Raw genomic sequence first — 16,125 nt, 5'->3', positions numbered from 1 at the left:
TGTCAGTAGAATTTTAACCCATGTACGTATATATGTACATAGGTACATATCATTTGGAGAGTGACCAGCACATCGCTTGGTATTTCCCAAACCAAAGCAGAGGAATGAGCGTAAGAGGTCGCTGGGTCCAAATCAATGACGTCGATAGTATTGCAGAAAGACATGCCAGCGCAAGGAAGCTGAGCTTCGCAAATCCCAAGAGGATCCTGCAAAGAGGAATTCCACACTTTATCCAATCCTGCCTGAGTGACAGGACATGTGGAGACCAGGAGCAACAAGCTGTAGAGAAATGTTTCCTGCTGGGAGAACAAAGGCTTCCTCGGATCCCGGTCTACACCACGCTTTCTCAACCTTGGCGCTATTTTGGACCAGAAGACTCTTCATGGTGAGGGGCTGTCCCGTGCATTGCACGGCGTCCAGCAGCATCCCCAACCTCTACCTACAGATGCCAGTAGCACCTCCCCAGGTGTGGCAACCAAATTGTCTGCAGACCTTGGCCCTGGGGCTAAAATTGCCCCTGGTTGAAAATCACCAGCTTTGATGAAATATCACGTCCATTCCAGTCAACTCAACAAATAGTTACCATCACCTGCTGTGTGTGAGGCCCTGTTCTAGGTGCGTGGGATACAGAAGTGAACAAAGCCAGCAAGGAGGCTTGCTTGCTCGTGGGGAGCTGCCAGGCTATACGCCTTTGACGATGGAGAGTTGGTTTTCTCCACCACGTAGTGAGCCCCTTGAGAGCAGAAATTGTGTCTCCAGGTCTCCAGGCTGTTTCAGCGCAAGGCCTGGCACCCAGGCCTTCAGTAAATGTTGAACTGGATTGACCCGAATACCTCGGCTGGGGGAACACACTGCCTAACTCTACAACCGCACCCCTATATCCTATTTAAGGGCTCGTGTGAACAGGTCAGGCTCATCAAGGATCATCATCTCCCTTCCTTCCTCACAGGTGCCATGACCATGACCTCATCATGGAAACGGTGTTCCATCATATTCCTAGGTACTTCCCACCTCAAGAGAGAGAGGGGGTTACCCAAGGGCGGGGGTCCTTGGGGATCGTCTTAGAATTCTGCCTGCTACACGTGGGTGTCCCCACTCTCCCCAGCCCTCCTTCAACCTGGCTACCCCAGCCCTCTCGCTTGTTAGGTCTCAGCTTGGGTGTCACTAACGACAATGATTTCCTCTTGACGAGTTCTTTCTAGCAGCTGTGCACCATACTTTACACAGTGTTGTAGGTGCTCTCCCCAGCCGCCCTATGAGCTAGGCGTTGCTTTTGTGGTTTGCACTTAGATGTCCATCTGTCTAATGATCTTCCAGATAGCCTTCCTGTTCATTCCTTCACTCCTTTCTGGCCTCCACTTGAATGGCACCTCCTCAGAGAAGCCTTCCCTGATGACCCCATCTAAAGACAGTTCACAGGAGAATACCCACTAAGGAAAGCCGGAGGCATGGCGGGATGAGGAAACCACCACATGGCCACCATCCTATTAGTAACTGATTCAGGCAGGAGTCCTCAGCAGACGCTCGAACTGGTGAGTAGCATCTTGACGGAGCGAGATAATTAGACAGGCTCAGTATGTCTCCCCACAAAAGATTTATTAATTAAAAAAGAAAAAATAGTGACTTTATGATGGACAAAGCTGGTAAACACCACCTTAACTAAACGATTTGAGTTAGTATCACCAGTAATGGCATGAAGTTACCTCGTGTGCCCCTAATACGATGTGCTGAGGACACATTACTTCTGCGGCTTTCCTGTTTCACTGGATTTGCCCAAATTGAGGAATCACGCTACAAAACACCTAGGCGTATTCTTCAAAAATGTCAAGACCAAGAAAAGCTGAGCAGCTATTCCTGATTAAAGGAGATTACAGAGACATGACAACAAAGTGGTACATGTGACCCTGGATTGGGTCCTGGACCAAAAGAGAAGCCTGCTTTTTTTTTTTTTTTTGGAAAAAGGACATTATTGGTACAAATGTTAAACTTTTAAGGTCTGCAGAATAGGTAACAGTATTAAGTTAATTTCCTGGTTTTGATCATTGTACTGTGGCTATGTAAAAGAAATTTAAAAATGTCCTTGCTCTTAGAAACTGTACATTGAAGTAGTTGGGGGTAAAGGGGCGTTGCATCTGCAACTTACCATTCTTACTGGGTCTGAAGACAAATTAAAAACTAGTGATGAAGCAGGGGCACCTGGGTGGCTCGTTAGTTAAGTGTCTGACTCTTGATTTTGGCTCAGGTCATGATCTCAGGGTTGTGAGATCGATCCCTGTGTAGGACCTTGCACAGTTCTCTCTCTCTCTCTCTCTCTGAAAGAGCGGAAGGAAGGAAGGAAAAAGAAAGAAAGAAAGAAAGAAAGAAAGAAAGAAAGAAAGAAAGAAAGAAAGAGAAAGAAAGAAAGAAAGAAAGAAAGAAAGAAAGAAAGAAAGAAAGAAAGAAAAAGAAAGATGGAGGGTTGGGGAGAGTGGGGACACCCACGTGTACCAGGCAGAATTCTAAGACCATCCCCAAGGACCACCGCCCTTGGGTAACCCCCTCTCTCTCTTGAGGTGGGAAGAACCTAGGAATATGATGGAACACTGTTTCCATGATGAGGTCATGGTCATGGCACCCGTGAGGAAGGAAAACGAACATTACAGCCCTCCGTATCTCCACAGCTATGTTCTCCTGTTGCAGAAGCATGTTGTGTGGTACTTATCTCTATTTCCCACCGTCCTGGCACCCACCCTATAAGCTTTGTGTGCATGGACTGTGGCTAGTTTATAATTTTATCTATGCTTCATAGCACGTTGCCTGTTTCATACTTGGAGCTCAGTAAATAATTGTCAAAAATTACTGAGAAGTCCCTCATTAGAAATAAATTGCAATTGGGTTTATACATCAACCTATGAATTTGTTCAGATCTCAGGACCCTTATAATGCTCTTGACTTTTCAAAGCTTAAAAGCAGAACCTAAACTGTGGGCATTCACCAGGTCTCTCCTCCCCTTCCTCCATAAGAGGCCCCATCTAGGTGGCCAGCTGGTCCCTGGGTGGCGTCTCTCTTCCCTTCTCTAGCACCATAGTTCTCAAAACTGGTGTTTGTGATACTAAACCACGTAAGAGGACAAAGTGACCTGCCCATCCACCTATTCTGATTAATACACTTTTAAACCTCTCAAGAAAAACCATTTCTCCTCCTTCCTTTACACCAAACAAAGATTTAGCTATAAAATTTCGGTTTAGAGTAATCACACCCTGAATCAATGGCTTCTGTTCTGAGTTAAAAAAAAAAAAAAAAGATCCCTCTAACATGTTCATTTTAATTTTAAAAATGCTATTTTAAATGGTAGGGAGCCTTTTAATTCTCCACTCTGGGTTATAAAAAAATAATAGATAGGCAGAAATGTGTTATTAAAGCTATTTTTCTTGGTGTTCTGATAATTTAATAAACTGCTGAAGCTAAGCCTTGAGACTTTATGATGCAGCAAGAAGACGACTTGTCTGTTGATTAATAGTTTCCGATCATCCCCCTCCCAACCCCCCTGCCTCCTGGGGTGATTCCTGAAGGACAACGGGTGATTTCTGAGGAGTGGAGATTTGGAGAAACGTTGTGCAAAAATGTCTTGTTCAAGGAAGTTTAATCTCTAGGAACACCCATATACCCTTCTCTAGGACTCCGGGGGCGAGGGAGCTGGTTCAGGTGAGTTCCGGAAGGTAAATCTTAAGGTGGGCCCTCACATATCTGACCACTTCAGAGCATTTCATCAATGTCAAGATCACTGGGGAACATCTGAGTCTGCTCGGGCTGCCATGATAAAATACCAGAGACCACGTGGCTTAAGTGACAGATCTTTATTTCTTAGACTTCTGGAAGCTGGGAAGCCTAAGGTCAAGGTGCCAGCAAGGTGGGTTTCATTCTGAGGCCTCTTCTTTTGGGCGTTGGCAGGTGCCATCTCGCTGTGGGCCCACACGACCTCTTCTTTGTGCCCATAAGGAGAAAGAGAACAAGCCCTCTGGTGTCTCTTCAAACATGGCCACTAATCCCATCGTGAGGGCCTCACCCTCATGACCTTACCTAACCCTAATTACCTCCCAAGGCCTTTATTTCCAAAGAGCATCACATTGGGGACTGGGCCTTCAACGTAAGAATTTTTGGGGGATGCAAACCTTCAGTCCATAACAGGGGGTGTTCAGTGACTGAGTCTTCATTACTTGGCTTCGAACACATTCCTAAAGGTCCTGAAACTCTGCAAACCACTTTTCTGCTTTGCCTGCAGGCTCTGTTAGGCTCTGTTGAGAAGGGGTACTAGAGGGAGCCCCAAGGCTGAAGGAGGTAAAAGGGCCTGTTCGTTCTTGTTTGGCTCTGATGCTGGCCAGCATCACCCAGCAATGCCAATGTTTTCCACGAGCAGCCGAGCACCTAGGTTGCCATTTTCCCAACACTTGTAGAGCCAGCCTCGCTGTGCCTTCTTAGAACACCCAGACCGGTAGGCTGATACTTCCTCCCGTGAGGTCTGCATTTCTACCTCAAGGACCCTTTCCTCTGAACCCGGACACCAACGCTGGCCAAACAGTCCCTGCTCCCCAGACCCACCTGTCTGAGTTTCAGCTCTTCAGGGCTCCTCCTCCAGGCTTCCAAATTTGAATAATTCCACCCTCTTCTTTTTGGATGGTATCTGCTTTCTGCAGTTGCTACTTCTGTGTTAACCTTCAATCCTTTTTTTTCCCCTTCTTTTTTAGTTTTTCAATAGAGAGTTAATAATTATTGGCTTAATATTAGGTTCTATTAAAAGAACTGAAGGGGCTCTGTCTCCTGTCTGGGATGGGCCCTGACTGATCGTGGGGACTTGGCCTCATTCATTCGATAAAAAGACGCAATCCCTGAAAACGTAGATTGACTACTTTTGCGTGCTCTAGGCCTGCTTCTCTCCTGGTGAAGTGGAGCGACTGGTAAACATGTTGCATGTATGAGACTGACCTCACTGAGGCAATTTTCTCCTCCTTTCGGGAACTGCGAGGCTGTATGATTGTGACAAGGAAAACCTTCTTGATGGAAATTTTTCTTTTTTATAGTTAGCTAGCTCTGTGATGGCAGAAAATATGATGGTCCAACTATGTAACCCAGCACCTGGCTCAATGCCCAATGTACTAGGGAGGTAGTCAGTAAACTCTTACTAAGTGATGAATGGATAAATGGATGGATGGGTGGATGGATGTATGGACGGATAGATGGATGGGTGGATGGATAGATGGATGGATGGATGGGGAATAGATGGGTGGGTGAATGGATGGAAAGACGACATTACCTGATCTCAAAAACACTTAAGAGTAGAGCAAAAAAAGCCCTTTTGAAGAAATGGTGTTACTTCATTTTTGAGTATGTAAATTAGGATTAGGTTTGGCTATGTGGGAAAGAAACCTAAATAACAGTGGCTTTTAAAAGGTGTTCACTTTCCTGGTACATATGCAAGGTCTGGGGACCGACACTCCAGGGCTGGCCTGGCCCCTCTACTATTAAAGGCTCTCTCCTTCCATCTTCTTTCTCTACCTGCCAACTTCATACTGTAGCTCTGACCTCCAGAAATCACACAAAACACTTTGCCTACATCTCATTTGGCTAGAACTAAGTCACATATTCGGAGTGGCTATGTGCCAATCTGAAGAATGATGTTGTATTACTAAGGAAGAAGGGGGAGATGTGTGGTTGGTACCAAATGGAAATCCTGTCGTACAGAGGAACGAATAACACAAAGCTGAGGGTGCCCTCCCCAAGGAGGGCGCCTTGGAGAACCTGAAGTCCTGGAGGAGGAGTTTCAAGGCTGAGACTCCATTTTGGATTTACCTCTACATTTCTAGATCATTAGGGGAATGCCACTCTCTGGAATCATCCATTTTAGATATTACATACTGACTTTCTCTTATGGTAAGTGAGGATTTTAGCTTTATTCACACCACTCTTTTCACCTCCATCCTTCCACTAAAGTTATAGCACAATTTCTGGTAAAGTCTATAATTGAGTTTTTTATTATTATGACCACGTAAATATTGTCCGTTGTCTAATTAACAATTGTTCCATTTTTCACTTGAATTGACAGCTAAGTCTTCCCACCCCCACCAACCCCTATAAAACAACTCTCAGTACAATGTTCCACACAGTCAACTCTGTCAGGATAATCTGGTGTTTTCTTTTACTCCAGCTCCTCAGGCCCCCCGTGGACATACCTCCTCTCTTAGGTCTCCAGCTTCCTGCTGCTGCTCTCTGGATGGGTGGTGGTTGCTTCCCAGACTCTGCCGCATGGCTCTGAGCTGAGACCTTCTTCTCTCACCACCTCAGACGCCTCCTTAGCCTCCCTCCTGCTCACGTTCCATTGGCCACCTGCTTCCCAGGTTCTGCATCCTCTTTTTCAGCCTCTTGACTTAGTGGAACACATCCTCCCTTAATTTGTTGACAAGCGTGCAGGGAGGTAACATTTTTTTTGTTACATACATTTTTTAATAATATTTTTTTATTATGTTAGTCAGCATACAGTACATTCCTAGTTTTTGATGTAAAGTTCCATGATTCATTGTTTGCGTATAACAGCCAGTGCACCATGCAATACGTGCCCTCCTTAATACCCATCACCAGCCTATCCCATTCCCCCACCCTACTCCCCTCTGAAGCCCTGTTTGTTTCCCAGAGTCCATAGTTGCTCATGGTTCATTCCCCTTTCTGTTTACCCCCCTTTCTTCTTCCCTTTCTTCTCCTACCGATCTTCCTACTTCTTATGTTCCATAAATGAGTGAAACCATATGATAATTGTCTTTCTCTGCTTGACTTATTTCACTTAGCATTATCTCCTCCAGTGCCGTCCATGTTGCAGCAAATGTTGAGAATTCGTTCTTTCTGATAGCTGAGTAATATTCCATTGTATATATGGACCACAGCTTCTTAATCCAGTCATCTGTTGAAGGGCATCTCGGCTCCTTCCATGATTTGGCTATTGTGGACAATGCAGCTATGAACATTGGGGTGCATATGGCCCTTCTCTTTACTACGTCTGTATCTTTGGGGTAAACACCCAGTAGTGCAATGGCTGGGTCATAGGGTAGTTCAATTTTTAACTTTTTAAGGGACCTCCACACTGTTTTCCAGAGTGGCTGTACCAACTTGCATTCCCACCAACAATGTAGGAGGGATCCCCTTTCTCCACATCCTCTCCAACATTTGTTGTTTTGAGACTTTGCGTGTCTAAAAACACCTCCTTATTGCATGGTACACTGGGTGTTATACGCAACTAATGGAGCATCGAACTTTACATCGGAATCTGGAGATGTACTGTATGGTGACTAACATAATAAAAAATCATTTAAAAAAAATTTTTAAAAATAAATAAATAAAAAATAAAAACACCTCCTTTCTACCTACACAGATAAAAATTGAGTTTTAAAATTCTAGATCAAAAATCATTTCCAATCAAAGTGATGACAACTTTGCCCAGGGATTTTCTAGATTCACCATGTTACTGTTGAGAAATCTGAGGCCGTTCCGATCCCTGCACATTTGTATGTGAGTGGGTTTTCTGAAATTATTAGAATCCTGCCTTTATCCCTGATATTCTGAAATTTTACAGTGCTATGCCTTGGGACAGATCTTTTTAATTCACTTTGCTCAGCACTAGTCTGGACCGTTATATCTGGGAAATTTTCTAGTGTTTTTCTGTTGGTACCACCCTCCCTCTATCTTCGCTATTCTGCCTAGGGCTCTTGTTAGGCAGCTATCTGGTGTCCCGGACTGATCCTCTCGTTTTCCCATGTTTTATCTCCTATAATCCATCCCTGCATCTTNGTCTTTTTTTAGTTTTCTTTTCCATGAGATCTCTCTGATGTTAGCTTCCAACTCTCTTCACTGAAAAACATCAACTATCACTGTTTTAATTTCAAAAGCACTTTCTTGTTCTGATTTTTAAAAATAAGTATATGGCATATTGTCTTATTTTTTTAAATGTACTATCTTATCTCCCTGAGAATATTACGGTCTGTCTCTCTTTTTTTGGTTTCTTTTTACCTTTGTTTTGATCCGTTTCTTTCTTGTTGGAGATTGTCCATTCCTATTAAGACTCAGGTCTTTAAAAGTTGATTGAAAGCTCTTTTTGATGGGGATAATCATAGGATAATTTTTGTTGGTCCCTTCAAGGGCCTTTGGGGCAGTTTAATTTCTCCAGAGGACCCTCCAAACTCCTACCTCTTGGTTAGGACCTAGCCATTGGCATTGGGTGTGTATGTGTATTTCACTTAATCCTCATTTTCCATCTGGACTCTCAGCTCCACAATCCTTATGCATGGTCTCCAAGGTTCTCCAGAGAAAATGTCTCCAGCCTTCTATAGAACTGTCCATGGCCCCTCACTTTGTGGGGCCAGGATAGAAGCTATCTCCTACATCACCTCCTCCCTTTCATCCCTCTCCAGCCCCACCTTCCATGGTGTCCAGCACCCAGTGCCTCCTGAGACTTTCAGAACTCTGCAGGAGAAAATTGTTTGCTTCTTGTCTCCTTCAACGGGCTTCTCAGCATGACCTTCCCGTTCCACTGAGGTGTTTACCATTCCCCTATTACCATGACTTTGTATATGGTGGATGGGATTGCTGGCTTCTCTTAGTTTCACTGAGAATGGAGTTTGTATAGGTTTTCTCGCGCTCTCTCCTATTTGGGGGCGATTTCAAGAGAAGAGGGACAGAAACATCTTCACTCCACCATTGTAAAACCACAAGTCTGCATTAAGTAGGCATTATATCTATATTAAGCCTACATTATCTTTTAATCTCCACAACTATTAACATTGCCATTAATAAAGCCGAGGTTTAGAGAGATTAAGTTCTCGACCCAAGGTCAACATTGGAAAGTGGTTTAGAACCCAGGTCCGGCCAAGGGCAAATCAGTGCTTTTTCTCTTCCTCTCTCCCAACAGCCTGAGATCAAGAGACAGTAGTAAACTATGGTCCAGCCTGGGGTTAATACCTGGAGAGACAATGTGAGGAAGCCCTTCAGGAAAGAAAAAGGCTCTTGAATTTGTCAGAACTCCTAGGTGACTAATGTCTCTCAGAGTCCATGGAGAATCGAGATTGTTGGCCGAGGAAATCAATAAAAAATAATAATAACAATAAGATATACTAGATATAGGGTTCAAGGGCGCCTGGGTGGCACAGCGGTTAGGCGTGTGCCTTCGGCTCAGGGCGTGATCCCGGCGTTATGGGATCGAGCCCCACATCAGGCTCTTCCGCTATGAGCCTGCTTCTTCCTCTCCCACTCCCTCTGCTTGTGTTCCCTCTCTCGCTGGCTGTCTCTATCCCTGTCGAATAAATAAATAAAAAAAATCTTAAAAAAAAAAAAAGAAATAGGGTTCAGCCTTGGGGGAAGGGGCTGAAGGACTTGGGGAGAATCCTAGACTCAGACCATGGAGAAAGGGAGAGGACCTAAGTCCTAAGAGAACTTAGAAATTGATTTCCATGTTCCCAGAAGGAAAGGCCAGTGAGGCCCATGGCATCACACTGCAAGGGCAGGAGAAATGCTCTTGTGGGCACAGGGCTAAAGCCCATTCTGAGACATCAGTGATTTCCAGATCCTAGACTGTCATTGCTATCAGGACTGGACTCAGCCAGGGTGGGGTTGAGCTTTCAGATAACTGATAGGATTGGTAATAGAGCAACTTAGAACTGATAGTGTTGGTCCATCTTTTATGTGCATAGCTCATTTTTTTGACCCCAGAGTAGGTCCTTACAATAACTTGATATTTAATTTCAGCTTGTTAGAGTCTGTCAAAGGATGGCACACGGGTTTCATTTCACAGACCATTCCTGATCAGTGATGGCTGCCTGGACCACCATGGGGAGAACAATTCTATGGTTTTGTACAGGCTCAGGGGACCCACCGCTTAGTGATGCGTGCCATGGGTGTGAGAGAGTCTAGTATGCCTGCTATTATCTCCTCTCCCCAGATTTGTATCCTCCACACATCTGGTCAGGATGCTCTCAACACCGTTATTCAAGTCACTGATAAAAGTTGATCAAAGTAGATCCAAGGGCAGTGGCATCACGTACAGTCTTGAGATCGGCCTGGAGCTTGGCATTGATGATACATCTGGATATCCCTGGACATAGTCTACCACATTTAGGATTGTTTTTGGAACTGATTTCCAGGTCACATTTTCCCATCTGGTGTCCAAGAGAGATTTTTTTCCCTATAAAGCAGTCACCTGAGGAAGGTGCTTTACTTTTACGTCCACTCCTGAGATGCAGGAACTGGGATGCTGGGAAGTGAGTGGGTCACAGAAGAGAAGCGGTAAGCCCTCACAGGTATGACCCCTGAGGTCCCGTATTTAGACGGCAGTGCTTTGAGGACTCCAGCCTGTGTTCTCTTGTCATGGCCTGGGTTAATGCCGCGTCTCGTGCATGGGGGAAATGAACAGTGACGATGACACAGAGCATGACAAAAATAAGCAGGCACCCTCCGTTTCAAGCAGCTCACACGTTTATCATAAAATACAAACTTTCTAAAATTAAGTGTCTTACTTCTATTTTACCAACAACAACAAAAACAAAAATCACTCCTGTCAGCTAAATACAGGTGCCTATGTGGTTTTCAGGTGAGTATGACTGTGAGGGAGGTGCGTGTGCGGTGTGCAGTGTGTGGTGTGTGTGAGAGGGGCTGTGTGTGTGAGAGAGCTGGTCAATAGATGAGTCTGGGCTTGCTGTTTTCTGCTTGTGACCTGGTCGGAACCTTGGCTTTCCAAACCTCCGGCCACGCTGTTACAGAATCCAGAGTTCCAGAGCCCTTAGCCCTGACCCAAGGGCTAAGGTAGGAGGAGGGAGGAGAGAAGATCATCTAAAACTTTATGCCGTTCCCCCTGGAGGAAAAATACGGGCTGTTCATCACGGGCCCGCCAGCCATCGAGCCGAACCTGAAAGAGAAAGAAGATGGACGTTGTGATGGAACTCCTGATGCTAGCAGAGATATTAGGAAAAGTACTATGTTAATTTTGTGGCTGTCAAGGACTGGAAAGATCATGACAGGCTTGGAGGCTAAATGTTTTAGCATAATAAAAAAGCTTTGGTTCTGAAAAAATAAAATATTAAAATGATACAATTGGAGAACAATATAGAGCTTCTTCTGACACTTCCTTCGGACAAGGAGCCCTTGGCGGCCTGTAGGGACTGCCTCTATGGGCCCAGTGCTCTCTCCATCTCCAGGACCACATGGCAGGGAGCCGCTCTGGATCTGAGCACCTTACCTCTGGGCCTAAAGCCATTCGACGTGCCTGAGAGGACCAGGTGTGCCCTTCAGGAATTCCACAATATCACGGAACTCAGGGCCATGTCCCAGTGTGAGATCCCAGAGTCTAGACAACCCCAGGCCTCCCTCTCCCCTTATCAGCACCAAGCTAAATCGGGCTCTCTGTTTCAACGCCAGTGCAAGGAATAAGCATTGAGACGTCACTGCATGCCTGGAACTTTGCTTAGACCCTCAAGGAAGGAAGGGCTGAGAACATTTGAGCCTCACCTTCCAAGCGTAGAAATATGCACACTTCTGCTCCCCCCCGCTCCCGCCCCTGGCACCACTGCCGGTCATACTTCAAAAGACAGTTCAAAAGCCAACTCCTCTGTGACCTCTTCCTTGACCTCTCCAGATGGAATCATTTACTCACACTTCTGGGATCCTATAGCAATTTCTTCACCCATCTGCTAGATGCTTTGAATGAATGGGAACAGAGCTCAGTACAAATCGCAACAGAGCAAATGGCTAGATTTAGTCTAATCCAGGGATTCTCGGTCCCTTTTCAGCTGGGCAGATGCATATTACAGAAGATGTTCACGTTCTCCACACCCTCCCATGAATTAATGAAACAAAAAAAGGGAGGGGGAGGGGGAGGGAAGAAGCGATGGGAGCGAACCACCGCATTAATCTGTAATGCCTCAGCTGGTATCGTATCTCTCGCTCTCTGCAAGTGTTGTGGGCAAGCTAGGCTTTGGATTGGTTTAATTCCCTTTTCATTAAATAAATTCCAGGACAGCAGGGACATTATTTGGACTGTTTGCCATTTTATGCCCAGGGCCCAGCCCAGGACCTGGCACGAGGGAGGTGCCTCGTAAACTATTATGCTGGCTGTAATCCCACCTTTTCTTCCCTCTTCCGAAACTCATATTGGAAAAGAACTGATTGAAAGTCACATTATTTCAGGGATGCGCTGGATTCCACCCTGATTTACAAAATAAAAAACCAGAACCCATATTTCAGCGTTTAATAATTATTGGTAACAAATTATTCAGGACACACCTCATATCTGATTGCCACGCCCCACGTATCTAGGCCATTCAGATTGGGAACTTTTTTTTTTTTTAATTTTTTTTATTATATTATGTCAGCCACCATACAGCACATCCCTGGTTTCCGATGTAAAGTTCGATGATTCATTAGTTGCGTATAACACCCAGTGCACCATGCAATACGTGCCCTCCTTACTACCCATCACCAGTCTATCCCATTCCCCCACCCCCTCCCCTCTGAAGTCTTCAGTTTGTTTCTCATAGTCCATAGTCTCTCATGTTTCATTCCCCCTTCTGATTACCCCCCTTTTCTTTATCCCTTTCTTCCCCTACCGATCCTCCTAGTTCTTATGTTCCATAGATGAGAGAAATCATATGATAATTGTCTTTCTCTGCTTGACTTATTTCACTTAGCATTATCTCCTCCAGTGCCGTCCATGTTGCAGCAAATGTTGAGAATTCGTTCTTTCTGATAGCTGAGTAATATTCCATTGTATATATGGACCACAGCTTCTTAATCCAGTCATCTGTTGAAGGGCATCTCGGCTCCTTCCATGATTTGGCTATTGTGGACAATGCAGCTATGAACATTGGGGTGCATATGGCCCTTCTCTTTACTACGTCTGTATCTTTGGGGTAAACACCCAGTAGTGCAATGGCTGGGTCATAGGGTAGTTCAATTTTTAACTTTTTAAGGGACCTCCACACTGTTTTCCAGAGTGGCTGTACCAACTTGCATTCCCACCAACAATGTAGGAGGGATCCCCTTTCTCCACATCCTCTCCAACAATTGTTGTTTCTTGCCTTGTCTATCTTTGCCATTCTAACTGGCGTAAGGTGGTATCTCAGTGTGGTTTTGATTTGAATTTCCCTGATGGCTAATGATTTTGAACATTTTTTCATGTGTCTGTTAGCCATTTGTATGTCTTCATTGGAAAAGTGTCTGTTCATATCTTCTGCCCATTTTATGATTTGTTTATTTGTTTCTCGTGTATTGAGTTTGAGAAGTTCTTTGTAGATCTTGGATACCAGTCCTTTATCTGTGGTGTCCTTTGCAAATATATTCTCCCATTCTGTGGGCTGTCTCTTAGTTTTTTTGACTGTTTCCTTGGCTGTGCAGAAGCTCTTTATCCTGATAAAGTCCCATAAGTTCATTTTATCTTTTATTTCTCTTGCCTTTGGCGATGTGTCGTGAAAAAGGTTGCTCTGGCCGATGTCATAGAAGTTGTTGCCTATGTTCTCCTCTAGAATTTTGATGGATTCCTGTCTCACATTGAGGTCTTTCATCCATTTGGAGTTTATTTTTGTGTATGGTGTGAGAGAGTGGTCAAGTTTCATTCTTTTGCATGTAGCTGTCCAATTTTCCCAGCACCATTTATTGAAGAGACTGTCTTTTTTCCACCGGATGTTTTTTCCTGCTTTATCAAAGATTAGTTGCCCAAAGAGCCGAGGGTCCATTTCTGGGTTCTCTATTCTGTTCCATTGGTCGATGTGTCTGTTTTTGTGCCAGTACCATGCTGTCTTTGTGATCACAGCTTTGTAGTACAGCTCGAAATCCGGCATTGTGATGCCCCCAGCTTTGTTTTTCCTTTTCAACAGTTCCTTGGAGATTCTGGGCCTTTTCTGTTTCCATACAAATTTAAGGACTATTTGTTCCAGTTCTTTGAAAAATGTCCTCGGTATTTTGATCGGGATAGCATTGAAAGTGTAGATTGCTCTGGGTAGTATGGACATTTTAACTATGTTAATTCTTCCAATCCATGAGCATGGAATATTTTTCCATCTTTTTATGTCTTCCTCAATATCTTTCAAAAGTGATCTATAGTTTCTAGGATATAGGTCCTTTACGTCTCTGGTTAAGTTAATTCCAAGGTAACGTATGGTTTTTGGTGTTATTGTAAATGGGATGGATTCCCTAATTTCTCTTTCTTCAGTCTCGTTATTCGTGTATAGAAATGCAACTGATTTCTGGGCATTGATTTTGTATCCTGCCACCTTACTGAATTGTTCTATAACTTCTAATAGTTTGGGAGTGGATTCCTTTGGGTTTTCCATATAGAGTATCATGTCATCTGCAAAGAGAGACAGTTTGACTTCTTCTTTGCCGATTTGGATACCTTTGATCCCTTTTTGTCTTCTGATTGCTGTTGCAAGGACTTCTAGTACTATGTTGAATAATAGTGGCGAGAGTGGGCATCCTTGTCGTGTTCCTGATCTTAAGGGAAAGGCTTCCAGCTTTTCCCCATTGAGAATAATGCTTGCAGTAGGCTTTTCATAGATGGCTTTTATGAGATTGAGAAATGTACCCTCTATTCCTACACTCTGAAGGGTTTTAATCAGGAAAGGATGCTGTATTTTGTCAAATGCTTTTTCTGCATCAATTGAGAGGATCATATGGTTCTTGAGTCTTTTCTTGTTGATATGATGTATCACATTGATTGATTTGCGAGTGTTGAACCATGCTTGCATCCCAGGTATGAATCCCACTTGGTCATGATGGATAATCCTTTTAATGTACTGTTGGATTCTATTAGCCAGGATCTTTTTGAGGATTTTGGCATTCGTATTCATTAGGGAAATCGGTCTGTAATTCTCCTTTTTGACGGGGTCTTTGCCTGGTTTGGGGATCAAGGTAATATGGGCCTCATAGAATGAGTTTGGTAGCTTTCCTTCTGTTTCTATTTTTTGAAATAGCTTTAGGAGAATAGGTATTATTTCTTCTTTGAATGTTTGGTAGAATTCCCCAGGAAAACCATCCGGGCCTGGAGTTTTGTTATTTGGAAGGTTGTTTATCACTGACTCAATCTCTTCATAATTAATTGGCCTGTTTAAAAAATCAATTTCTTCCTGTTTCAGTCTTGATAGTTTATAGGTTTCCAGGAAGGCCTCCATCTCGTCCAGATTGCTTAATATATTGGCATATAGCTGTTGATAAAAGTTTCTAATAATCCTTAACTTCTGATGAGTTCACCTGCCAAGGGCATGGTCTGGACAGGAAGTCCACTAGAGGGCCAGGAGGAGAGGTACCTCCGTGGACTAGAGTTATCAAGGAGTGCTTCCGGGAGGAAGAGGAAAAGCTTGAAATCGCTTGAGCCTGGTGAACTATCCTGGTTTGCCTGCAACAGTTTCTACACTGGCATTTCCAGGGTGTTTATTATTTGTGCTCCTTCCAACTCTCAAACTTGTTACTGTTTGGAAGATAAATTTCATGATTATCCTGCCCCATGAACGTATGCAATTGACTTGGCAGAGGGAGGGGAAGGCTTGGCTCCTCCTTCCACGGGCTCCTTCCTCTCCCTCTTCATATAGTTTAGTCTCTTGGTTTGTTTCTTTGCTCCTGACCCTGCTTGTCTCCTGGGCTACACTCTCCCCCAAAGGGCCTTGCATGCTTCCTGCCCAGTGCAGCCTCTTCTAGACCTGTTCCACCTACATCATTGGAACCCCGACACCACTGTACTCCATTCTTACTGCATCCCAGCCAGCAGTGCCCAGCAATCCCTCCCTCTCCTCCAGGAAACGCTTCCTCTCCTGGTCTTCTGTCCACACTCACCTATTTCTTTTTTTTTTTTTTAAAGATTTTGTTTATTTATCTGACAGAGAGAGAGACAGCCAGCGAGAGAGGGAACACAAGCAGGGGTAGTGGGAGAGGAAGAAGCAGGCTCCCAGCAGATAAGCCCGATGCGGGGCTCGATCCCAGGACTCTGGGATCACGCCCTGAGCCGAAGGCAGGAGCTTAACGACTGAGCCACCCAGGCGCCCCCTCACACTCACCTATTTCTTCTCTCACCTCATTAATGCTCCCTCTTAGAGCCTCTGCTGGGTCCTCTGCACCTCCCCAAACTCC

General features: G+C 44.5%; 1 protein-coding gene across 3 annotated transcripts in view; it reads right to left on the bottom strand.

Annotated features, from left to right (window-relative positions):
- Nucleotides 1-10,635: 10,635 nt before the first annotated feature.
- C2H1orf94 (chromosome 2 C1orf94 homolog) overlaps nt 10,636-16,125 on the bottom strand; it is a 50,145-nt gene continuing 44,655 nt past the window's right edge. For all 3 annotated transcript variants that reach the window (XM_034648841.1, XM_002917150.4, XM_034648837.1), the window contains one exon: nt 10,636-10,918. In XM_034648841.1, coding sequence (XP_034504732.1) covers nt 10,843-10,918 — 76 coding nt within the window. In that variant the 3' untranslated portion in view covers nt 10,636-10,842. The remainder of the gene's footprint in view (nt 10,919-16,125) is intronic.

The sequence above is a fragment of the Ailuropoda melanoleuca genome, chromosome 2 (genome assembly GCF_002007445.2).
Source record: "Ailuropoda melanoleuca isolate Jingjing chromosome 2, ASM200744v2, whole genome shotgun sequence".
NCBI classification, from domain to species: domain Eukaryota; kingdom Metazoa; phylum Chordata; class Mammalia; order Carnivora; family Ursidae; genus Ailuropoda; species Ailuropoda melanoleuca.
The sequence above is the reverse complement of the archived record's forward strand: the minus strand, read 5'-3'. Positions and strand labels throughout refer to the sequence as shown.